This window comes from Marmota flaviventris, chromosome 17 (assembly GCF_047511675.1).
Source record: "Marmota flaviventris isolate mMarFla1 chromosome 17, mMarFla1.hap1, whole genome shotgun sequence".
NCBI lineage: Eukaryota > Metazoa > Chordata > Mammalia > Rodentia > Sciuridae > Marmota > Marmota flaviventris.
The window spans coordinates 13,868,870-13,894,915 of record NC_092514.1 but is presented as its reverse complement, the minus strand read 5'-3'; the positions used below and the strand labels follow the sequence as shown (position 1 = coordinate 13,894,915).

The 26,046-nt window shown below is 42.1% G+C and overlaps 1 protein-coding gene across 3 annotated transcripts in view; it reads left to right on the top strand.

Moving 5' to 3' along the window:
* Positions 1 to 26,046, top strand: part of LOC114080716 (multidrug and toxin extrusion protein 1-like) — a 39,846-nt gene that overhangs the window by 11,134 nt on the left and 2,666 nt on the right. Inside the window, exons 5-17 of one of the 3 annotated variants that reach the window (XM_071603295.1) lie at positions 754 to 796; positions 2,485 to 2,529; positions 4,642 to 4,719; positions 6,156 to 6,253; positions 6,501 to 6,598; positions 6,708 to 6,821; positions 6,917 to 6,984; positions 9,716 to 9,824; positions 9,953 to 10,028; positions 14,934 to 15,003; positions 16,529 to 16,661; positions 22,546 to 22,640; positions 23,466 to 23,544. In XM_071603295.1, coding sequence (XP_071459396.1) covers positions 754 to 796; positions 2,485 to 2,529; positions 4,642 to 4,719; positions 6,156 to 6,253; positions 6,501 to 6,598; positions 6,708 to 6,821; positions 6,917 to 6,984; positions 9,716 to 9,824; positions 9,953 to 10,028; positions 14,934 to 15,003; positions 16,529 to 16,661; positions 22,546 to 22,640; positions 23,466 to 23,544 — 1,106 coding nt within the window. The remainder of the gene's footprint in view (positions 1 to 753; positions 797 to 2,484; positions 2,530 to 4,641; positions 4,720 to 6,155; positions 6,254 to 6,500; positions 6,599 to 6,707; positions 6,822 to 6,916; positions 6,985 to 9,715; positions 9,825 to 9,952; positions 10,029 to 14,933; positions 15,004 to 16,528; positions 16,662 to 22,545; positions 22,641 to 23,465; positions 23,545 to 26,046) is intronic. The other 2 variants (XM_027922315.2, XM_071603296.1) reach the window with 2 other exon arrangements.

The following is a 26,046-nucleotide window of genomic DNA, read 5'->3' as shown; positions in this document are numbered from 1 at the left end:
CCAGCTCCAGGACTCTTAATTGGTCCAGGGTGAGGTCGGGGCCTCAGTAGCTTTCAAAGCTTCCCAGGTGGGGCTGGGGTTGTGCCTCAGCGGTAGAGCGCTTGCCTAGCATGTGCGAGGCCCTGGGTTCGATCTTCAGCACCACATTAAAAAAAAATAATAATAAGTAAAATAAAGGTATGTGTCCAACTACAACTAAAAAATAAATATTAAATAAAAAAGCTTCCTAGGTGATGCCAATGAGCTGCCATGTTTGAGACCCACAGGTTTAAAGGATAATGACTGCTCAGATCATGGTGGCTGAGAAGGAGGAGCCAGGTGGACCAGATATAATCCCCCAGGGCACCCCTCGGGAGATTTATTTCCTCCAGCCACACCACACCTCCTACAGTTGCTATCCAGTACAGGATTCCTTTCAAATCATAAATCCATCAAGTGGATGGATCTCCTGATTAGGTTACAACTCTCATCATCTAGTCATTTCACCTCTGAACAGCAACACAGGAGCTTTGGGGGGCCAGCTCACACCCAAACCATAACACACCTATCCTAGACTTAGGCTTGAAAGAAGCAAGAAAGGTAATTTGGGTTATAAGATGACAAGATCTATGTATCAATTTTCCCATTCTCTGCAGTGGTTTGAGTCCATTTATTTAGGAAGAACCAAGGATGCAAAAAGTAGCTTGAGTTATTCTATTCTGCCTCTCCTGAAATACAGGCCTCTCTTATTGTTTCTTATTTTTCATGATATAGGCTTACACAGACCTATGTGATGATCTTCATTCCAGCTCTTCCTGTAAGTTTTCAAGGGCTCAAAAGCTCCATCCTTGAGGTCCAGGGGTGAACAGTAGCTGGGACATCTGTGAACCCCATGTGTTGGCTCAGTCAGTCTTGTGAGTCTCATGGGAGACGTAGGCTCCTTTGCAGAAGTGTGCTTTTAATCCCACCCATTAAGGACGCAGCCAATGTTAACTTCATCTCAAAGAAACACCAGGGTTGGGGGGGGGGACTCCATTCCAGGAGGCCACCTTCTTGAATTCCAATAGCTTCAGGGCCTTGTGGGATCATCCAGAGAGAAGAATTCAGACTTTCTTCCCCCCACCCCCAGAGGTCTTACCCACCTCATAACCTCTGAGAGCATCACTTTGACCTTTAGACCTTTTGTGGAGACACACTCAGGAGACAGAGTGTGATCCCACCAAGCTCTTAGGTAGGTGTTAATGTTTGACACCCATTTGTCTGTGGTCAATGAACAATCAAAGCTAAGGTCATTTAAGTTGGAGAGTGTGGATGGATTCATTTGCTGGGGCTGTCACAACATAATATCACAGACTGGGGGACTTAAACAACAAAAATGTATTTTCTCACCGTTCTGGGAGCTTCAAGTCCAAGGTAATGGTATCAGCAAGGTTGTGGTCTCTCTCCTTGGCTTTTAGATGGCCCTTCTTTTGCTGCCAAGTCACTTAGTCATCCTCTTGTGTACAGAGCTCCTAGTGCCTTCTTATAAGGTCACTGATCCTGTTGGATTAGGGCATCACTATTATACCCTCAATCATCTCTTTAAAGACCTCCAAATATAGTCACATGGGGAATAGGGCTTCAGTGTGAATTTGGGGGACACAGTTCAGCCTGTAATAGTATCCATTGGTCCTCATAACTAACTCTGTGCTCTTTAGTTTATCTGCTTTTATTTTATTTATTTTTATTTTTTTTAAGATTTTTTTAGTTGTTGATGGACCTTTATTTTGTTTATTTATATGTGGTGCTGAGAATCAAACCCAGTGCCTCACACATGCAGGCAAGCACTCCACCACTGAGCTACAATCCCAGCCCGATTGATTGATTGTTTCTTTCTTTTCTTTTTCTTTTTTCTTTCTTTCTTTCTTTTTTTTTTTTTGTGGTGCTAGGGGTTGAACCCATGGCCTTGTGCAGGCAAGGCAAGCACTCTACCAACTGAGCTATATCCCCAGCCCTTTATTTTATTTTTATGTCACTTTTTTTGGGGGGAGGGGCAGGAGTTGGGGGTGGGGCGGGAGTTGCTGGGCATTGAACCAGGACCTAAAATGTTAGTCAGATGCTTTACCACTGAGGTGCACCTCCAGTTCTACCCTAAAATCCTTAAAAATGTGATTTTTTTTCATCGTTCCACTGAGTGGGACAACAGCCTTGTCTACAAGGAGGGGGCCCTCCAAGTTACCTCCCAATATCCCCAGAATATCTTTGCCATGTACCAAGAAAACTGCATTTCCTGTTTTCAGATGGGGGTTTGCTTGGATCATATGAATCCATAAGAGAGATGTGTGGAAACTCCTTGGCCACACAAATGCCCTGCTCCTGACCCTGTGCTTAGAGGGAGGCTTGGTGGGTCCCTGTGGGGGCAGAGGGCAGCTGGGTCTTGGTTACAGCACAAGCCAGCCGTGGCTCCCCGCTCACTGATGTGTGGCCAGACCACAACGTTAACATCCACCTCTGGTTCTCTTGCAGGCAACCTTTCTTTATATATTACAAGTTAAATACTTGCTCAACCAGGTAATGTGGACAGTTCTTTTCCTTTGGGAGGCTAATGGGATGGGGGCCCTGTGCATACTCAGAGACCCCAGAGTGGGGGACATTTTCAAGGTTGTGCGCTCAGGACTTTGATGTGGAGAGGGGTGCTAAGTGATATCAAGGAAATAAAACATTATTTTTGGCTCTGGAAAATTCACATCCAGTTCCCACTGGGAAATATTGTCATTGGCAAAATAGGGTTGGACCCTCTGTGTTCTTTGGCTCTTACATTTTAAACTGGCTCCTTGGAAGGAAGAGTGCAGTCCTGTCTGCTCTCTGGAGAGAAATGAGGGTCAAATGACCTGCCTGGTTCCAGAGAGCCAGCTTCTCTGCTTGATTCTGTCTGAAAGCCCCCAGTTTTCCCAGTGGGGACATATAAGCTTCAATTTTAATGACATCTAATGTTAGTCAGGACTTTTCATATGTGGCTAACAGAAGTGGCCAAAGGTCCCAGAATGGTCGCCTGATTTGGTAGTTGTGGATTCATGATGCCAGTGTTTGATGTATGACCATGGACTTGCTTCTAGAACAATCCAGGTAAATGGGGGCTGGGATGTGGATCCCCATCACACAGGCAGGCTTTCCTAGCATGAGGAACATGAAGAATGAGGGAAAGGAGAAGGAAAAGAGTAAGTTGCCTACCTTCTTCATGATCTCAATTGAACATTACTGCATTAAAAAAAAAAATAAAGACTCTTCCAATCTTTAAATGTTAGAATTATATACTCAAACTATCTTTAGACTGAGGGGCTGGAACCCAGGGCCTTGTGCATGCTGGGCAAATGCTCTACTACTGAGTTCCATCCCCAACCCAGAAGTCAGCATTCTTGGTGGCCTTAACCTCAGGCCCTAATTTGGTCAAGTGAGGACAGTGGGTAGGAAAACACCATTTTTCAGAAATATGTGGGATCTAGAAGTAGGAGCCCTGAGCTGAGGAGGGTCAGAGGTGTGAACAGAGTTATGGTGAGCATGAGCAGTTTCTAAGGAGAAAGCAAGGGAAGGGTACCCCAGATAGTGGGGCTGCAGTGTTGGGGGACACTGTGGGTGATGGCGTTAGAAGGGTGCGCTGGCCCAGGGGCTGCTGGAGCAGATCCTCATGTTCTCTGATGAGGGCTTTAGTTTGTAGGAAACAAGCTAATTAGCAGAGCAGAGATGAGGTAGTTATGGAGGTAGTGGGATGATGAAGGTCCGTGAGGAAGGAAGCATTGCCTTGTGGGAGCAGCAGGACATGCGATCGTGGTGAGCTCAATAGAATGAGAGGGCAGGTGGACTGGAGGGACCATCGGAGAGGAGGGAGTGGCACTTTACCCCAAAGTTTCTTTCTCAGGGGCCCTCCCTAGTGAGAAGCCTGGTCAGTAGTTGAGTGTAGAACAAAAAGAAGCAACTGGCTGTGATGGAGAGACTTCGTAATCTGCAAGAGGGGGCATAGGGGAGGAAGAGAACAGAGGAGCCTAGGAAATCCTTAAATGTTCAGGTAGGAAAGTGACCTCCCTGGGTCTCCTGTGACTTTCTCTGAGGGAGCTACCTCTTTGAGTATTTGTGTGCACTTAACTTCCACATCTGTCTCTGACCTCCAGGTGATATTTCCAGCTGTCTTTGGGAGACTCATGCATGTAGCATATAAGACCTCTTCATCCTGCCCACAAGCCTGCTCCTCCCCTGCCTGGATACCATCTCAATCCATGGCCTCCACCACTTTCTCTCCTTGTAATCTGTCTTTCATAGGCTCTGTCACACCTTTAACAACTTCTTTTTTTTTTTTTCCGTGCCAGGGATTGAACTCAGAGGCACTGGACCACTGAGCCACATCCCCAGCTCTATTTTGTATTTTATTTAGAGACAGGGTCTCACTGAGTTGCTTAGGCCTTGCTTTTGCTGAGGTTGGCTTTGAACTCGCAATCCTCCTGCCCCAGCCTCCCAAGCCGCTGGCATTACAGGCGTGTGCCACCACGCCTGGCTGTAACTTCTTCTTTTTTCTTCCTCCTACATCTGTCTGCTCAGTCACCTGGTCCCATAGGTGCTACCTGCCCCTCCCCCTCCTCGATGCCACCGCCTAATTCATTTCTTGCCATTTGTTCTCTGTCATTTCTGTAGAATCTAAGTGTTCCTGCTGCCAGCCTTTCTCTGAGTCCATCCAACACCACAATGCTGATTTTATCTTCAGACTCAAATGTAAATCTGATCGTAAGCTCCCCGGCTAAAAAACTAACCAGGGGCTTTTTGATAAATAAGTGGTTTATGTAAGTGGTTGTCAAAGAAGACTCTTGTCCTGGCCCCTTCTGCCTGAGCCATCAGAGATGAACCTGTTAGGTTTTTCCAATCATTATTGAGAGAAAAATCAGAGGAGTCATGGAGAGTCTCATCAGATGAAGAAGAGGAGTTAGAATGAGTTTGAAGAAGGCTGGGGTTCAGGTGAAATTTAAATGAAGCGGTGATTGGTGGGCTTAGAACAGAATAGGGCTCTGAGTGAAGGACCAGCATCAAGTCTACACTGTAACATGGACCCAGGTCCTCTTCCTTCTGAAACTGTAAAGCTATGGTGGATGTAGGAGGCAGGTGGATGTAATCCACTACATCCAGGGACTCATGTGAAGTTCTGCACATGGGGTGGAAATTGAAGCTACTTTCTTTTTCCTTTTATGGTGCAGGGGGTGGAACCCAGGGTCTTGTACATGCTAGGGAGTGCTCTACCCCTGGGCTTCACCCTCAGCCCCGAAAGATGCTTTTGTGTTAAAGTCAAAAGGAAGAGTGGGATGTTTTCTTTTTACTGAGATCATTTCAAACAGCAACATTTCTTACAGACTTTGATTTTGAGAAGAAAATTTCTCAGTGTGTAAGAAAGCAGCAGTCATTCAAAGAAAAAAAAAAGAAGAAAGACATGTTTATGGGAGCAATGAGACTTTGGGAGCAATAGTGTTCCCTCTTGTCTTTGCAGCCTACGTATTCTGTTCTTCTATCCTTATGTGGCAGGACAGATTTTGCCATCCATAAAATGTTATTTTATGTCCATGTGCTAAGTCTTCATTTGATTTGCTACTTTCCCCCTAGGAACTGAACCCAGGGCTTCAAACATGCTAGGCAAGTGCTCCCCCACTGAGCTACACCCTAGCCCCTAAGTCTGCATTTGAAATACCCAAATAGACTGGACATTTTTCCTGCCCCTGTTTCTCAGAGTCAGCTATGATATAGTCTGTTCTACACACCTCCAGAAAGAAACACTAGTTTCACAAGATCTTCTTTGGTCGATTTTTCTGAATTCCCATTTTGGTTGAGAGAGTATTGCACTTTCACACACCGTCCAGTGTAGAAGTGCCTTTTTAAAACCTGTCAGCTCCTGCATCCTGGAACCTTTGGAGATGAGCCATTTCTCTTCTCTCTGCTTTCTCCACATTTCTTGCCCGTACGTCTCTCTGTGGTTAGAGCTCTTCACTTCATGCTTTAGAAAGAGAAGCAAGAGGAGGGACTGGGAGAGTGGGAGGTAGGAGCAGCAGGGACCTAATACTGCACCCCAGTTAACCCCTCCTGCTACACCAGAGATAAACACCCAGCTGAGCAGGCTAGCTGGAGAGTGTCTGGTAAGTGTGGCCTGTGTCATCTCCTTGTTCCAGGGAATTGTTCTGCCCCAGATCCTGACGGGAGTTGCCGCTAACCTTGTCAATGCCCTTGCCAACTACCTGTTTCTCCATCAACTGCATCTTGGGGTGATGTGAGTCCAGCCTCCCCTTGGGACTTCTCCAAGGGGAAGAAGGGTGGGCACTTGCTGTTCCTTGTGTAGCCTCCTTCTGCTACTCTGGAAAACCCTATTGGGGATGGAGGGATGTACTGTCCTGGGAAGATAATCTTGGAACCTGCTGAAGAGAGTACAACAAGGGGCATGGCTTCCCTCCTCACTGAGGAAGGCTTGGACAAGGTGAAGCACAGGTGCCTGCCCTTACAAGGACTGTCTTTTCCAGGGGTTCTGCATTGGCCAATATGATTGCTCAGTTCACCCTGGCTCTCCTCCTCTTTCTCTACATCCTTGGGAGAAAACTGCATCAAGCTACATGGGGAGGTACGACTGCCTTTTGTCTTCTAATGTGGATGAGCCTTTGCCTTGGGCTGAGTTCAGCCCAATGGCCAGATAATGCTGGAAATGTGTGTGTGTGTGTGTGTGCCTGCAGGGTGGTCCCTCGAGTGCCTGCAGGACTGGGCCTCCTTCCTGCGCCTGGCTATCCCAAGCATGCTCATGCTGTGCATCGAGTGGTGGGCCTACGAGATTGGGAGCTTCCTGTGTGGTCTGTATAAGGATGATTTGTGAAAATGGGGGTAGGGTGCAGGGGATTGGGGAGATCGGTCCAAAAGCAAGGTGTCAGCTTTCTTGATTCACCAGGTATCCTTGGCATGGTGGAGCTGGGAGCTCAGTCCATCGTGTATGAGCTAGCCATCATCGTGTACATGGTAAGTGAGTGCCACCATGTGGACATGCTAGGTGTTCCCCTTGCTTGGTATTCTGCAAGTGGCGTTCTTTGATGGGCACAGCATTTGTGACGTAAGTAATTTGTGAAATGATTGATGAATGTTATCCGAAAGCCCAGGAGGGTCCTTATGGTATGGCTGGATCTTCCCGGTGAGCTGAAGCCGGAGTTAGGCAGAAACTCCAAATGATCTATGTGTTCGCTTTTCATTGCTGTGACCAAAAACCTGACAAGAAGAACTTAGAGGAGGAAAAGTTTATTTTGGGTTCATGGTTTCAGGGGTTCAGTCCACGGACAGCCGATTCCATTGCTCTGGGCCCAAAAGCATCATGGTAGAGGGCGTGATGAAGGAAGGCTGCCTCATGGGACCAGAAAGAGAAGGGGGAGCCAGGGGACAAGATATAATCCTTAAGGGCATGCTCCCAGTGACCCTCCTTCTCTAGCCATGGTCCAGCTGCTTACAGTTACCACCCAGTGTGGTAGTCTTTTCAAGTTCTTAATCCATCAAATGGATTAATCCACTGATTGGGTTACAGCTCCCATAACCTCTAGCATTAACACAGGAGCTTTGGGGAGACACCTCATATCCAAATCATAACAATCTTCTAGCTTTCTGTCTCTATCACAATTCAAGTTGGACAGGTTTGATTGTATTTTCACACATTTAGAATCTTTTCAGTTGTCACAACATAAATGCCTTGAGGGGTCAGGTGAGATGAAACAGGGTATGTGGCCATAAAGGCTAAGTTACTTACCATGCCCAACTGCTTGGTTCTGAAGCCTCCTAAATCATAATGGGTCCTCCTAAGAATGGGAAGCAGGATTTCCATTCATTTGAGGAACTCCACTCATTTGAGGATTTTCTGTGACTTTGATTTACGGAAAACATCCATTGCATATTCTGAAGGACTCTCTTCTAAAGCAAGTTATCACTTTAGAAATATAAAATTAAAGACAGGTTTTGGGGGTGTAGCTCCATTGGTAGGGTGCTTGCCTAGCATGTGCTAGTTCCTGGGTTCCATCGCTGGCATACCACACACACACACACACACACACACACACATATACACGCGCGCGCGCATGCGCGCGCGTGCACAGGATGGAAAGGGGCATTTGTAATGTGGAAAGAGACTAAAATCAGCAAAGATGCTTTGAGTTTTTTTGTGGCATTAGGGTTACATTCTCTCCTCCATTTGGCTATGTATAAAATGGACACCTCAATGAACATCCTAGGATGAACGTCTCTGTGTACTTGCTCGATTGTTTCTTTAAATTTGTACCAAGTGACATTTAATGTACAATTTCAAGTCCTTTGTATGTGTTGCATATACCTTCCAACAGGCTTGTAAGAATTTACATTTCTACTTCTCTCTCTTCAAAAAGAAGGACCCCTTTCTGCAGATTCAACAACTGCTCACATTTTGCTCCGTTTGCTGGCTCTGCCTGTCTGTCTACCTACCTGCCAGTTTATTTATCTGCAAGGTCCATAATTAAATGCCACCAATTGTCCCAATAATCTCCTCTATAACTGTTTATTTCCTTTGACATTAGGGTGACATGTCTCTTTAGAGTTCTTTAATCTGGAACAAATCCTTAGACTTTCTCTGTCTTCCTTGACTGTGTGTTCTACCTATTTTCTCATAAATAGATTCAGACTAATATCTATTTTTGGCAGGAATATTATAGAAGCAATGCCATGTGCTTCTTCTCAGGGCCTTGTATCAGGAGGCACATGATACTGATGGTTCTATCATTGGTGATGTTAATTTGGGTTGCTTAGTTAAGGTGGTTCCTGCCAGATTTCTCCCTCTCATGTCCCTGTATCTTCCTTTATGGTGAAGAAATCATTTGTTGCAAGATCTCTGTCCCTTTCATGAGCTTGTAGGTGGGGACTAAGTCTTCCATTTCTTTTACATCTCTCAATCCTTCCTCAATCTGTGTATTAGATTTTCTTTAACCCCATCCTTAGTTATCCTGACTATATAGCAACTTTTATAGAGTGATGAATCTTTTTTCTTTATTAATATTTGCCAAGTGGAAAATTTATAGATAATAGTCATGGTAAATTGTATTGCAATTACTAACTGTGAGACACTGTCTTAAGCAGTAAGCAGGTATGGACTCAGTAAAGACCCACAGTATCCCTGTCCAGTAGGCTCCATGACTGAAACCTTTTTACAGATAAAATAATGAAGGTCCAGAAAGTAGAAGTAAATTGAGATCGCAAAGCATAGGTCTAGAGAGGTGAAGTAACTTGCTCAGGGTCACAGAGATTTGAACGCAGGCTGTCTGACTTCAGAATCCTGATTCGTTAACTACAGTGCCAATTCGGTTTCCTTATACTTCCTTTGGTACCAAGTTTCTGTCTTCTAAACTTAATCTCTTGATGATCTTTCAGAATAGACACTAGCATGGGCTCTGGGTAGCTCATCCCCTTCCCTCATACCCAGAGGAGGATTGTGATTGTGGGATCCTCCTCTGGCAGAGGTTCAGAAACTCACAGAAAAGTCCAGAGTGTGATGAGCATTGTTATCTTGAGGATCCAGGTTCCACATAAGCCCTGGGCATCCCAGCAGGACCAAGGCCATTTGCAAATTAGGTTACAGAACTTATAGGACCAAGTTTTGCCTTGGAGACATGAGGCACCAAGTTGCTTCTCTGTTTCTTGTTCTCATTTTGCAGTTTTGTTGTTGTAGGCTTCCTTTTCATTTTAGATCCCTGCGGGCTTCAGTGTGGCTGCCAACGTCCGGGTAGGAAATGCTTTGGGTGCTGGCAACATTGAGCAGGCAAAGAAATCCTCTGTGGTTTCCCTGCTGGTCACAGGTGCTTAGACCCATTGGCCCCGTGCATGAGCCTCATAGTGCCTGTAGCCTCTGTACATGAAACCCAGGTGCCCCTGTGTCCTTCGGGCCTCCTTGTTCACTGTGCTGTTTTTTCCCTCTCACCTCCAGAGCTCTTTGCTATAACATTTTGTGTCTTGCTGTTAAGCTGCAAGGACCTCGTGGGATACATTTTCACTACTGACCGGTGAGTGCCAGGATTTTCTTGAAAGGTAAAATCTGTGCGAAAGAGTTGCTGTCGTGAGGGGTGGGAGCCTGGGATAGATGCATCTCAGGATGGGTCTGAGTCTTTTGCAAGATCAGAAACTCTACTAATTAGATGTGGGAATCTTTTTATATTCTAGAATGTCAGTTTGATGGCTATTGGTAGTGATATTACCCTTCTGATGGTCATGTCTTTTTTTTTTTTAAATGTTTTTTGTTACTATTGAATACATTTTCAGATGATTATAGCATTCCAAAATTCAAATCAGATGTATTCCAGAGTCTGAAACCTTTGGAGCACCAGCATGATGCCACAAGTGGAAAATTCTACACCTCACCTCACGTGACAGCTAGCAGGCAAAATCTAGGCACTCTAAAATATTGCATAAAATTATCTTCAGGCCGGGTGTGGTAGCACATGCCTATAATCCCAGTGACTCCGGAAGCTGTGGCAGGGGGATCACAAGTTCAAGGCCAGCCTCAGCAAATTTGTAAGGCCCTAAGCAACTTAGTGAGACCCTGTCCCAAAATCAAAAAATAAAAAGGGCTGAGAATGTAGCTTAGTAGTTAAGGGTACAAAAAAAAATTACTTTTAGCCTATGTGTATGAGGTATCTATGAAACATCAATGAATTTTGTGTTTAAATTTAAGTCCAGTATCAAGATGCCTCATTACGTATATGCAAATATTTTAAAATCTGAAAAATAATCTGGAACACTTCTAGTGTAATATTTCTGATTAGGGCTACTCAACAATTATCTTGGCTCCAATGACACGAATCATCTTATATCTGCCAAACTGCCTGGTTTATAGAGTATGCATAATATTTTTGCCAAATCAGATTGAAGTTAAAATTTCACTCATAAGCTGTCTCAGAAATCACAGTATTGGCCGGGTGCGGCAGGAGGTTCATGAGTTCAAAGCCAGCCTCAGCAACGGCAAGGCACTGAGCAACTCAGTAAGACCCTGTCTCTAAATAAAATACAAAATAGGGCTGGGGATAAAAGGAATCACAGTATTAGATTGATTGCTGAAGAATTCTGGAGTGCGATAAATACCTTTCTGCTTTGCAGATTTTTCCTTTCTTCATTGATGAGGCTAGCTGGTACATTCTAACTATACAGAAATACCATGGGAATACTTCTTATTTGGGATCCCTTGTTAGCAATTCCAAATTGCAAATTGGCTTTTGCTTCATGGTTTCAAAAAGCCATTGGAGTGGGCAGAACAAACTTTCAGTTTACTCTTCAGATATTTATCTTCTATATTCCATAGGTTTTTTTTTTTCATCCTCTGCCATTGTATTACGGATTTTCCGTTTTGGGATGAGTAAGGAAGGCAATCATAAATAGTTCTCATTTTTCTCAAAGGGAATCAGAATTTACTGGAAATATAGGCTAGACTGATGGTTCCGTTGGAAATGTGGGGGATTGCATTCTGTCCACTTCTGAAAACCACACAGAGCAGGGAAAAGGATAAAACAAACAAACAAACTAAAAAGACTTAAAAACTGTATCTTTGAGATTAGGAGACACAGGTAACGCAAATATCAAAATACATCATGTGCAACATAATGACATTTCGGTCAATGATGGACTGAATATATGACCCGTCAGATTATAAAAGAGCTGAAAATTCCTGTTCTGTGGCCTCTCGATGCCACAGCTGTCACCACTCACATGTTTGTGGTGATGCTCTGCCACTTGTATAAAAGCATAACATGAACATGTATATATTACATAATACTTGATAATTATAATAACTGACTTTATATTATTGGTTTATGTATTTATCACACTGCACTTTTAATCATTATTTTAGAGTGCACTCCTCCTTATAAAGGTTTCCCATGAAGCAGTATTATGTCTGCAGAGCCCCATGCACCACCTAGGACCTGCTTCTCTTGATTGCATTCTTTTCTCATGCTGTTGTCTTTATCATGGCCCTAGGAGCCATAGGAGTAATAGGCTATACTGCACACACACACACACACACACACACACACACACTATTTAACCAAGGTGTGTAGTAGGGTTCACCATCAGGTTTGTGTAAGTTTGTTCATTCTGAGATGTTCGCACAATGGCGACATCAGCTAACAATAGTGTTTCTCAGAATGTGTTGCTGTCACTAAGGAGCCAAGAAGCAACTGAAATGAGCAAAATCCATGATATAAATGAAGCAGGGCCTGTTTAATCTCAGGGGAGAGAAGGAGAAAGTCCCTCTACACAAAGTAGTAAGAAAGGAGTGAATTACTGCAAATCATCATCTTTTTTTTTAAAAAAAAAATCCATGAGAGAAATCAGTTTGCACGTTTTTATTTTTGCAAGAGAATTTTTAAGAACTGGAAGAAATAGACAATTCTCTAAGAAAATAATTGATCAAAATTTACTCAAGAAGAGCAGGGGCTGTGGCTCAGTGTAGAGCACTTGCCTAGCATGTATGAGGCACTGGGTTCGATTTTCAGCACCACATATAAAATAAATTAAAGGTCCATCAACAACTAGAAAAATATACACATTAAAAAATTACCCAAAAAAGGGATTGAAAGTCTAAACATAGTGATTTCCTTATGAGAAATAAGAGACAGTAACTCAAAATGTCAAAAAAGCAGTAGTTCCAGAGGGTCCCAAAGGAGAATTTTATCCAATCTTTAAAATGTAGATAAAATTCCAGTCATGTTTAAACTATTCCTCAGCACAGAAAAATGGAATTTCAGCATTCTGTTTATGAAGCAAACATAACAGTGGCTCCAGAATCTGACAAAATTTGCACATTAAAAAAAAGAAAAAGAAAATCAAACCATTCTCACTTATTAATATGGATTTAAAAATCCAAAATAAAGAGCCAGGGGTGTGCTCCTTTGGGTGTGCCCAGCATGCAAGCTTAGGTTGCACAGCACCCTGGATTCAATCCCCAGCACCCAAAAGAAAAAGAAATAAAAATCCAAAATAAAGTATTAGTAGGCAAGAATTGAACAACACATTGAAAATAATATATTTTGGTAGAATAGGAAAGGTGAAGATGAGAGGTGGAAATGGCAAGATGCAGATCATGTACAGAATGCTTTTTGTGAAGTGATAGTGTACAGAAATCAAGAGTATCCATTTGTATTTGCTTATATTTTCATTAAAACTGGACAAATACAGAAAGTAGAAAAAATTGTTACCTGGGAGGACAGGGTAGTAATGGGGTGGACTGGAAGACTGTGGCCATAAGGCTTCTCACCTTCCTTTTCCTGTTGTTTGATTTCTTTAATCATTTGCAAATTTTCCCTATTCAGACATTAAATTTTAGTAAATGAACTATGTTCCTGTCCTTTCTGAGGAAGTGATCATCTTGTTCATTTATTCATTCATTTAACAAATATTTATTGTCGTGCAATAATATGGGCTTATTTGTGACCAGTCCACTGAAGGGTATGATGAATTTCTTGCCTCCCTAAGGTCAGTGATAGAATTTTTCTTGCTTCCTATCACATGTGGGCTTTTAAATCTGTCTCTCTAGGGGTGCGGCACGGTGGCACATGCCTGTCATTCCAGTGACTCAGGAGGATCACAAGTTCGGGACCAGTCTCAGCAACTTAGCCGAAACAATGTCTCAAAAATTTAAAAAATAAATAAATAAATAAATAAAATAAAATAAAAAGGGATGTAACTCAGTGGTAAAGAGCACTTGGGTTAAATCCCAAATGAGTCCTCCTTCCCTGAGGGCGGGGGAATCATCTAGTCTAGCATTAGAAATTAGAGCCCACTTGTAGGATCTATGGCTGTGAAACTTACTAACCTTAGTTCCATAGAACGCACTTTTTTGTTCATTTTTTGGTGATGCTGGGGATCAAACTCATAGCCTCATACACGCTGGGTAGGTGCTGTACCACTGAACTATACCTTCAGCTCCCCATAGAGAGCACCTTAACTCTTAACTCTGCAATGCTTTATCCACTGTGGGATTGAACCCAGAAGTGTTCTGCCTCTGAGACACATCCTTAGCACACACTTTTTTTAAATTTTATTTATTTACTTTTAAAATTTATTTTGGTGTTGGGTGACCAAAATTCAGGGATGGGGCTTTACTACTGAGCTACATCCCTAGCCCTTTTTACTTTTAATTTTGAGACAAGATCTTGCTAAGTTGCTTAGAGCCTCACTCTATTGCTGAAGCTGGCCTCGAACTTGTAATCCTCCTGCCTCAGAACCCACCAAGTCACAAGGATTACGGTTGTGCACCAACATACCCAGCTCTTTCTTTCTTTCTTTTCTTTTCTTTTTCTTTTTTTGCATTAGGGTTTTGCTGAGTTGCCCAGGCTGGCTTTGAACTTAGGATCCTCCTGCCTCAGCCTCCTGAGTAGCTGGGAACACAGGGGTGCGCCATAGTGCCTGGTCTAAGGAATTATTTTAGAAGGATGACAGTAAAATGTAAGCTTCAGTTTTTGCAGGCAGTGGAGTACCAAGTCATTGAATTGGTTTATGTGGTCCATTTGGTCAATTACATTCAATTACATTTACCTGCTTTCAAAGGACTTTTATTTAGCAATGATATACATATATGTATAATTTTTTCCCCTAAAAGTTATAAGATAGAGCTAGGCGTATAGCTTAGTGGTAAAACACTTGCCTAGCATGTGCAAGATCCTGAGTTGGATCTCTAGCATTGGGGAGGAAAAAAATCATGTCCTACAACATGCAGTTCGTTTCTTCTTTGGGCCAAGCACCTGTATCATTGTCCCTGCATAGAAGCTATTGGCTAGGACGCATGGGCCATGTCTGCAAGAACTGTGCTGCTGAACTGAGACAGGAGCAAAGTCCCACCACCTGGGAACTGCATAGTTCTCCTTTCCCACATATTTGTGTTCCACTAATCACCATGTGCTTTATTTTCTGAACAGAGACATCGTTGCTCTGGTGGCTCAGGTGGTCCCAATTTATGCTGTGTCCCACCTCTTTGAAGGACTTTCTGTGAGTGTTATGCCCTTAAGAACTTTCATGATCTACATTATGTTTCTTCTGATGATGGTAAATTTTTTTTGAAGGGTTTTTTTTTCTTTTCTTTTTTTTTTATTGGTTGTTCAAAACATTACAAAGCTCTTGACATATCATATTTCATACATTTGATTCAAGTGGGTTATGAACTCCCATTTTTACCCTGTATACAGATTGCAGAATCACATCGGTTACACATCCACGTTTTTACATACTGCCATACTAGTGACTGTTGTATTCTGCTGCCTTTCCTATCCTCTACTATCCCCCCTCCCCTCCCCTCGCATCTTCTCTCTCTACCCCATCTACTGTAATTAATTTCTCTCCCTTGATTTTTTTCCCTTTCCCCTCACATCCTCTTATATGTAATTTTGTATAACAATGAGGATCTCCTTCCATTTCCATGCAATTTCCCTTCTCTCTCCCTTTCCCTCCCACCTCTCGTCCCAGTTTAATATTAATCTTCTTCTCATGCTCTTCCTCCCTGCTCTGTTTTTAGTTGCTCTCCTTATATCAAAGAAGACATTTGGCATTTGTTTTTTAGGGATCGACTAGCTTCACTTAGCATAATCTGCTCTAATGCCATCCATTTCCCTGCAAATTCCATGATTTTGTCATTTTTTAGTGCTGAGTAATACTTCATTGTGTATAAATGCCACATTTTTTTTTTATCCATTCATCTATTGAAGGACATCTAAGTTGGTTCCACAGTCTAGCTATTGTGAATTGTGCTGCTATGAACATCGATGTAGCAGTATCCCTATAGTACGCTCTTTTAAGGTCTTCAGGGAATAGTCCGAGAAGGGCAATAGCTGGGTCAAATGGTGGTTCCATTCCCAGCTTTCCCAGGAATCTCCATACTGCTTTCCAAATTGGCCGCACCAATTTGCAGCCCCACCAGCAATGTACAAGTGTACCCTTTTCCCCACATCCTTGCCAGCACTTGTTGTTTGACTTCATAATGGCTGCCAATCTTACTGGAGTGAGATGGTATCTTAGGGTGGTTTTGATTTGCATTTCTCTGACTGCTAGAGATGGTGAGCATTTTTTCATGTACTTGTTGATTGATTGTATGTCCTCCTCTGAGAAGTGTCTGTTCAGGTCCTTGGCCCATTTGTTGATTGGGTTATTTGTTATCTTATTGTTTAATTTTTTGAGTTCTTTGTATACTCTGGATATTAGGGCTCTATCTGAAGTGTGAGGAGTAAAGATTTGTTCCCAGGATTGTAGGCTCCCTATTTAACTCTCTTATTGTTTCTCTTGCTGAGAAAAAACTTTTTAGTTTGAGTAAGTCCCATTTGTTGATGATGGTAAATTTCAACTGAGAAGAGGAGTTAGGGTAGGAAGTACTATTGCCATGGTTACTTCTGCAGGATATTGTCACATGTTCAGGGATTTTTAATTCTGAGCGGCATGAAATATCTGGTCCATGCTTGGGAGGTGGGGAGTCTTTCAAAAGCACCAGTAGTGTTCACACTGATGAGATGTTACCTGCCCACAGTGTACGAGTGGTGGCATTCTGCGGGGAACTGGAAGTCAGAAGGTGGGAGCCATTGTTAACGCCATTGGGTATTACGTGATTGGTCTACCCATTGGGATCGCACTGATGTTTGCGGCCAAGCTTGGAGTGATTGGTAAGCTTTATTTAAAAAATAATGATTGGGAATATACTGGTAGTCAATAAATGATTATATCAAAACTTGAAGGTTGTCTTTGGGTGAAGTATAACTGATTTAAGTATGGTTTGTTTTAATCCTTCAGATCTGGGCAGGCAGAGCAGTTACCGACCAGGAAATGACCCTCAAAGAACACTGAAACTTGACTCTGGAATTCTGGAGTTTTCCACTTCAGTTCTACCCTTGGTTAGAGAAAGCAAGGGCTGGACACACAGTAGCCTCCAGCTCCAGCCCCAGCCCCAGCCTCAGCCAGGAGCCCAAGGCTGCCTGGTCATGCCCCTCTTGCCCATGCAGGTGATGGTCCCCATTGCGATACCCAGCACAACAAAATGTCCTTTCTACTCCTCTCCCTGATTTACCTGTCCAGTTTTCACTTCTTCGGAGGAGTGACAACAAGGACCACAGAAGAAGCATTTGGAAACGTCCCTTTTGTAGATCTGTTCTGTTCTTTTAGTGATAGCCCCTTGCGTCGGCAAGACCCTGACAGTGAAACTGCAATAGGAAGGTCATCCTCCTGTGGCCATCCTGGAGAGATTGGGGTGAAGTAGGAAAGTGGCCGGTCAGCAACATGGCACCTGGACCCAGTAGGACATAGAATAGCACCCTTCTGTGCTCACCAAGGGGCATGGCAACTGGCCAGCGCTCTCCTTATCATCCTACCTTCTTCTGTAGCCTCTGCCTCCCACCTGCCATAATCTTTGGTATATCTTATCCATATCTTGTGGGTATTCCCATAGGGTATGGGAGGGGGGATCAATGTGGACAGTGCAGAAGGAAGGTGGGGCAAGACATCTCTTTGTCCCTTTTTTTAGTCTTTTTTTTTTTTTTTCCCACTATGACCAAAAGACCTGACAAGAACAATTAAAGGAGGAAAAGCTTATTTGGGGGCTTTTCAGTTTCAGAGGTCTCCGTGTATAGATGGCCAGCTCCATTGCTCTGAGCCACAGGTGAGGTAGAACATCATGATAGAATGGTGTGGTAGAGGGAAGCAGTTCAGGGCATGATATCAGGAAACAGAGACAAACTCCACTTAACAAGGGCAAAATATAAACCCCAAAGGCACACACCCAGTGATCCTCCACCTCTAGCCACTCCCTACATGCCTACAGTTACCACCCAGTTAATCCATTCAAGTGGATTAATGCATTGATAAGGCTAAGGCTTTTGTAACCCAATCAGTTCACCTCTAAAAGTTCTTGTTTTGTCTCACACATGAGCTTTTGGGGGATACCTCCTATCTAAACCATAATATCCTCTTACTGAATTTGGAGGAAAGAACTGAATCCACATGCTCTGAAATTACCAGAGCTATTTTTTTTTTAAAGTAGGGAAATATATGACTGCCTAGCTTTGGTTTCTAAAATAATAATTGGGAATGTATTGGCAGTGAATACATGATGATATTAAAACCTGAACACTGTCTTTGGGGTGAAGTGGTAACTGACTTAAGCATGGATTGTTTTAATCTATTAGTATTTGGCGGGCTCAGAGGTGGTGAGAAGTCATCTGATACCCACAGAGAACTTCAAGTCCAATGTGCTTCATTGTGTTGCACATTTTTCTCAAGTTCAATGATGTTTTAATTAAAAATACAGAAGATGGTCAAAGAACGGAATTTTCAGAACTCATTGGTGCAGAAAATTATTTAGCTGAGTTTCTGGCATTATTCAGGCTTTGACTTCACTGATGAAAATGTTAATGGAAATTAAACAGAAGAACCTATTTTTTTTTTACTGATATTTTATTTAACACTATCTAAAATATTATCATTGAAACATTCAATAAGTATAAAATACTAAAGATAACTTATATTCTTTTTATATTGTATCATTTTATAAAAATTATTTTAATTGAAAAAGCATACATATATGTATGAAAATGCTACAAATAAACCCATTATTTTGTACAATTAATATGCACTAATTATAATTTTAAAAAGGAATCACAATTGTATACATATGTGGGGCACAATGTGGTATTTTCATGTGCATACAATGTGGAATGATTAGATCAAAGTAATTAACATACCTGTCATCTTGCTTATTTTTCATGGTGAGACATCTGAAATTCACTCATATGCAGTATGGTATGATTGACTATAGTCACCCTGCTGTGCAGTAGATCTCAAAACTCATTCTTCTTGTCAGTCTACAATATTGTGTCCTTTTGTGTTTCTTGGAATCAAATCCAGGGCTTCAAGCATACTAGGCAAACACTTTACCACAGAGCCACACACTTTGGCCCAAGAAACCTTGTACCCTTTGACCAACAATTCCCCATACTCTCCCACCCCATCCCCCCCGGGGCCACCCCAGCCTCTGGTAACCGTCATTCTACTCTCTACTTTTTTCAGTTCAACTTTTCTGGAAGAGGAGGAATTTACTTTAAAATATAGATCCCTCTATATCCTAAGGGCTGTACTTGTCCCACTTCATTCATTTAGTAAAAACATACCTACTGTGTGCAAAGTAGAGGGATTTGAGAATTTATAAAGGGGACATTGTGAAAGGACTGTAGTCAATTCTTCCCACCTACCATTTAGATGGAAGTATAGCATGTATTGGTTCAGAATGTCATATTGCTCCCAGTAGGGTGCGCAGTATAACTGTACAAAATGCCCAGATGAATATCAAAATGCTACAGATTCTTCTGAGCAACCTAACACATTGTAACAGCCTCAGAATTCCCTTGGAGGTCTTTCTAATATGAAAATTCCTACGTCCTTCCCAGGATATTCTAATAATTATCCTGTTTGGCTGGGTGCAGTGGTGCACACCTGTCATCTCAGTGGTGAGGGAGGCTGAGGCAGGAGGATTGTGAGTTCAAAGCCAGCCTCAGCAATTTAGCAAACCCTATCTCATTAAAAAAAAAAAAAAAGGCTGGGGATGTGGCTCAGTGGTTAAGTGGGTTCAATCCCTGGTACCCTCCCCTCCCCCAAACCAAAACAAAACCAAAATCCTGTGTGGGGTTCCTAGTTGAGTCAAACAGAAATCTTTTAATATGTATTGTGAAATTACTAGAAATCAAGTTCATAATTTTCAAATTATGACTGGAGCTAGCTAGTTATTCTCTGTTAAAGATAAGGTGAACTTGTAATTTCTGTGTACTAGGAACTCTGGATTTGGAACAGGAAGGAGGGACTTGCTTTTACTATTCCATTACAGGAATAGTAGGTGGTCACTAACTTCACTATTGTGAATGAAGAGCGACTGGCCACTCCTGACAAATGTGATGGGAATGTGATTGGTGAAGAGGAGTAGAGGAGCTGTAAACCTTGCATGGAGTCTCCCCACCCGAACCTGGGAACCCAGTCTAGCCCCCTTAATCCTTACATGGATATGAACAGCTGTGGAAATAAACCGAGAACAAGCAAAGGAGAAAAGTAAAGGCTTTGTGTTCTGAACCTGCCACTCAGGGAAGTCAGCCACTGGTAGTGGGAGAGCTTTATTTATAGTGAGTAAGAAGATGGCTCAGGTGGCCCTGATTGGAGGCTCTTGGCCTGGGGGAGCTAGAGGTGGCTGACTAGACGTGGGGCCACTACATGATTGGCTCAGGGTATATATTTGTCTGAAGGTGGAAGTGGGGACCCAAATTAGGGAAGCTGTCAGTTATGAGCCAAGCCTGGCCATTTGGCATTGATTGTTGTGGAAGTTATGGTTTGGCTTTCTGATTTATCACTAGAGATGCCAATGTGGCTTCCAGCAAGTCTGGTTTCTAGCACGCTGCCTTCCTGGGTTGCTTATTGTGGATAAAAGGTTGGTTTCCTGGGCTGATTGCTGCATGTGGGTCAGAGTTCTATTTTTATGTCCAGTCTGGCAATTGTCTGTCTATACATTCGTCCTCCCATGGACTACCTTAGAGCTTTTGATTCTATCATTAGTTCATTATTGACAAAGCCTCTCATTATTTGCATCTCCTCAATGCCCTATATAGGGTTTTAAATTTATTTATTCATTCATTTATTTATTTGTTACCAGAGATTGAACCCAGGAGTGTTCTACCTCTGAGCTACAACCCATTCCCTTTTTACAAAAATGTTTATTTTGAGACTGCATATTGCTAAGTTGCTCAGTCTGGTCTCAGACTGGCCATCCTCCTGCCTCAGCCTCCTGAGCAGCTAGAATTACAGATGTGTGCTACTGTGCCTGGCCCTGTGTAGGTTCATTAGGTAGAATCTGTATAATACTTTGAGACCTAACAGGCTTTCTCTATCATTCATTTCCACTCAACATCTCCTCTTTGTTTCTAATCATCTCTGGGTGCATAACCCTCCCCTGCAAGCTTCCAGAAAAATCTGTAGAGGTCAAGTAGGAAACTCTGGGGTAGAGAATATCATTACTTCTTAATGTGTGGTGAATTTTGCTATGAAAATCATTTTATTTTTTAACTGTTAAAATGTTTTAACACCAATGTAAAATGGGATCCAGGTGTTACAAGCACCTTTTTGAATACAAACATTGATTTCTAAAATGGTTTCTCAGCTGGGGGTGTAACTCAATGGTAGAACATATGTTTAGCATGCACAGGGCTCTGGACTCAATCCCCAGCATGCCCCCCCCCCCCCAATAAAAAGCTTTCTTTCCCTTTCAGAAGCCTAAATACTGAGGTACAGTCAGGGATCCCCCATGGAAAGTAGCATCCCTAAGGTTAAGTGGTAAAAACTTTGAGAGGGGAGGGGATGAGATAATCAGAACCCCACAGGAACAAATGAATTCCAGGGAGCCCAGTATGTCTCTTTCCCTCCCCACTCACTCTCAAACCGTCTTATAGGTCTCCAAAAACCAGATGCGTCACTAAAGTCAGGATACCTTTGCCATGACTCTCCAAGAACAAATAATAAAACTGTTGAGGCATCATTGAAATAGCAAATTTCAAGGACCCTGAACTTGTTACTTGCATGATTTATGTTTTTCTCCATCTGCATGTGTTTTCTCCACAGTTCCAGCAATTCATCCTTATCACAAGGCAGAAGTGATTATTTAGGGAAAGATGTAACATTTGCTCCAGACTGAAGGCCCCTCACTCAAGGTTGAAGGACCCCCACACACACATACACACACACACAAAGACCTTAGAAAATATGCCCAAAGCCAATTAAAATTCCTAGACTCTAGCCCACCCTTGCCATCCTTGCACAGGAATGAACACTTAGCTCCCTTTGTTTGAAGAGCTAGCTCGACAGTCTCTAATGCTGTGTCTCCCTTCTGCTGGAGCAAGAAATCCCAATAGTCTTGTTCCTGTTGCCGTTGATCCTTCCTCGGATTCATTTGATGGAGCACAAGAATTACCAGGACTAATACTATGAACAAATAATTCTTAGGTTTTTCTTACATTTTTTTCCTTTTTAATACATCTCTCCAGGTGACCGACATGCAAACTAACTAATATCCCAAATCAAAGGCTTCTACTAGAAGCAGCCAAATTAAAAATGAAATATTTTAATTCATTTATTGACCATGATGATTTCTGCTTTTTTTTTTTTTTTTTTTAAATGTTCATCTCTTTTTGAGGAACATAGAGCAGAAGGAGTTTTGTCCTGGGAAATTTAATTTTCTTGTCACTGGCACTACTATTAATATCCAATCATTATAATAAAAATGGCCAGTGATAACCTCTGAAACTTTGCTGTGACAATCACAGAATGTGGTCTCAGGGGGTGCTGGCCTTCTGGAAACCCAAGAATAGAGCAAGTAGAGCCCTACGGTCCACTGTAGACCCCATCTCAGCCATGGAAGCAGATTCCCAGCATGGTCTGCAGAAGTAACAGGAGATGCATACATCCTCTCAGGGGTGGCCATTTTCCACTGAGCTAACCACCTCTGTTAAATATTTCCACATCCAGGTCTATGGGCAGGGATCATCATCTGTACTGTCGCTCAAGCTGTGTGCTTTATAGTCTTTATTGCTCGGCTCAACTGGAAACAAGCCTGTCAACAGGTAACTATGCTCATGGATGTCCCAGCAAAAGTTCTTCCCTAGGGGCTGGGGATGTGGCTCAAGTGGTAGCGCGCTTGCCTAGCATGCAGTGAGGCACTGGGTTCGATTCTCAGCAAATAAAAAAAAACAAAATAAAGATATTGTGTCCATCTAAAAAACTAAAAAAATTTTTTAAAAAGTTCCTTCTCTAGAAAACAAGCAGGATCTGGTGGGGTGCTCTCTTTTGCTTTGGGAGGTTCTTTTCTCTTTGATGCTATTTTTAGGTTATAACTGGATTTTCAGATGCGAAGGACTCCATGACCCTGGCTTTATCTGTTTTCTCGTTGTGGAGTCAATGAATAGAAACATACAAGCCTCCTTTTACTTATTTATTTATTTTTGTACCTCCTGCTAGAATCTCACCTTTGGCCAATTTCAGGATAGAATTGGAAACTGAGAGAAAGCGTCCAAGTTCATCCTAACACTATGTACTGTTTTCTCAAAATATTTTGCTAAGATCCTGTGGGCCTCCTTCTCTTCACCTTTCCAGGGTCAATGTGAGATCTGGAAATAGGAGGTTAAAAAAAGGAGATGAAGTAAGAAGGTGAAGAAAAAGGGCAGGTTCTAAATGATCTTGGTCCTTCATCTCACCCTGCACCGTGTCCATTCAACCTTCCCCCTCTCACTGACTCCATTTCAGTTCTTATGAAAGCGGATTCTATAGCCATGACCTAGAGAAGATTCAACTTTACATGTCCATTGAGGAACAGGGCTTGGCTTTTCCTAAACTGGGTATCAAACCTACACGATCTAACAACTAGTGAACTCTGAATTTCATTTTTCTAGGCTCAAGTACATGCCAATTTGAAGGTCAATGTGGCCCCAGATGAGAATTCTGCTGTCCCTCAAGATCCAGTTTACCCAGGTATGATATAATGCTGTCAGCTCTTAGGCCTGTCTAGGTAGGACTGGAGGGGTCATTTGCTCAATTTACTGCTGTGTACTCTCATTGATATAGGGTACTAATGTTTCAGAAATAAATGATAGAGTCAGTTAACACCCACTTTGGGGTAAATTAAAGTTTGTTGGCTTCAATTCCATACATTAACATACGGCTATAGTGATTAAAGGGCCCTCAGTTCCTTTGCTAATCTGTGGTATTTCTGTAACTATTCTATACGCAGTTTTTTCTCTTTTAAAATATATTTTTAATTGACATAATAATTGTACATATTTGTGGGTCACAGCGTGACATCTCAATACATGTGTACAAATGTGTAATGATCAGTTTGGGGGTAATTGGCTTATCCATCACTTCAAACATTTAACATTTCTTTGTGTTTGAGCTACAGATATTTCTAATACTTGGAGATCCTATGCATGGGTCATATCTTAGAAACTGACATTTGTGTTTATTTTAGTGAGGTTTCTAGTGTCTATTAGAGACACCTGCTTTAAGTAAGTTATTGTTTGGACAATTGCTTCTGATGAACATTCTACAAATGTATTTTTTTCCCTGTCATTTTTGTAATTCTTTTTTTTTCCCTCTCTCTTTTTTGGTTTATTATATTCTGTTAACCATTTTTTAAATTATTTTTTAAAATTTGTTTTAATTAGTTACACATGACAGTACATGATCTTGACATAGCATACATTTGAATCAGATGGGATACAATTTCTCATTTTTCTGAGTGTATTTGCAGAATTACATTGGTCATGCAATCACGTATATACCCACAGCAATAATAATGTCTATTTTACCCTGCTGTCCATCTTTGTAATTCTTCTACATTCCCAGTTTCTTAGGCAGGTAGTCATTTTAGTCCTTTGTTACTGTAAAGGAGGTAACTGTGGTTTCCCTCTGCACACCTAGGTTCTACAGCTAGGCCAAGAATGGAATTGACACAGGGCAGATTAACAGGAGAAAAAAAATATATTTAATTACATGCACAGGCTTGGGAATCCCACAAAATGAGACTCAAAGAAGGGTCCGATGGGTATAGTTAATATTGCTTCCTGAACAACAGAAAGGGGTAGGGGTGTGAGGCTTCTGGGGTGGGTTGGCTACACAAGAGAAGGTGAGAGGAATAAATGCATGGTAAATAAAGATGGTCTTCTTATATAGACAGTTTCTCAGATGATAAAGTTGTTCAGGAGCAGCCCTCTTCCTGACATAGACACTTTTACTAATGTAAGTTTTCTTTTTTTTTTTCTAGTTTCTTTTCTTTTTTATTCTAATTTGTTATATATGACAGAAGAATGCATTACAGTTCATATTATACATATAGAGCACATTTTTTTCATATCGCTGGTTGTATACAAAGTATATTCACACCATTCGTGTCCTCATGCAGCTACTTAGGGTAATGGTGTCCATCTCATTCCACCGTCTTTCCTACCCCTATACCTCCTCCCTTCCCTCCCTCCCCTTTGCCCTATCTAGAGTTCGTCTAATCCTCCCTTCTTTTATTAAAGGATAGCCTTTCAGAGGTATTCCCCTTCTGCAGTTTAAAATAGCTTGAAACGTGGGGTGGCATATTCTGATCTTCTACAGTCACGTTTTGGGGGTGGTATGTCCTGAGCTCCAACACTCCTTTATAATTTAACCCTTTGGACTTTCTGATGGCTAAATGTCTGCCAGGGATCAGTTCTGGTTTTTGGCTTCTTTTTCCTCAGTTCTCATGCATATTGTCTAGTCTGTGTGTCTGCTTATCTTTGATTATGTCACAGACTTTATATTTGGACATCGTTTTGGAAGTCATTTGAGGTCTAAAACTGTTACCGGGGCTCAGGTCTGGATGCTCACCACTCAAAAGCCAATACTCAGGAGATAAGAGTTTACTGGAAGGAAATCAGTTTTATTCAAGGGCTGGCATCCTGGAAGATGGAGAGAGTGATTGTCTTCAAAGCTTCATCTTGGGGAACTTGAGTGCAAAGGAGGAGCAGGGCAAGAAGGTTCTGTGCTGAGTGGGGTCTTTCTCACCCAGGCCTGTGTCTTCTTTTTCCTTCGTCTCTGGCAGGAACATCACAATGTACCTCAACATACTGAGGTTAGTTCCTATAGTTCTTTATCCAAACATATTACTTTTCTTCAAGTTAAACCTCATGACAGAGTACATATTTGTGTTAGTTGATGGACAGAACTAAAGACTGAGGAGTGGTGTTATACAATCTGATGTTATTTGAAAGTCACCAGATGTTCAGGGTTCCGGAAATCTAAATAAACATTATTGAGCAGGTAACATCTTACTTATTTAGGTACAGTCTCTCTTCAGAATTCAGAATACTAGGTACCTTGGCATAGGGAAGTAAAGTGACCCTGCAAAGGGCAAATAGAGGGCAAAGGGCAACTTGAAAAGGAGCAGCCACTGTTAAAGTTTTCTGGTTCCAGATAGGATTTTATTTTGCTTTTGTCAGATGCTGGATT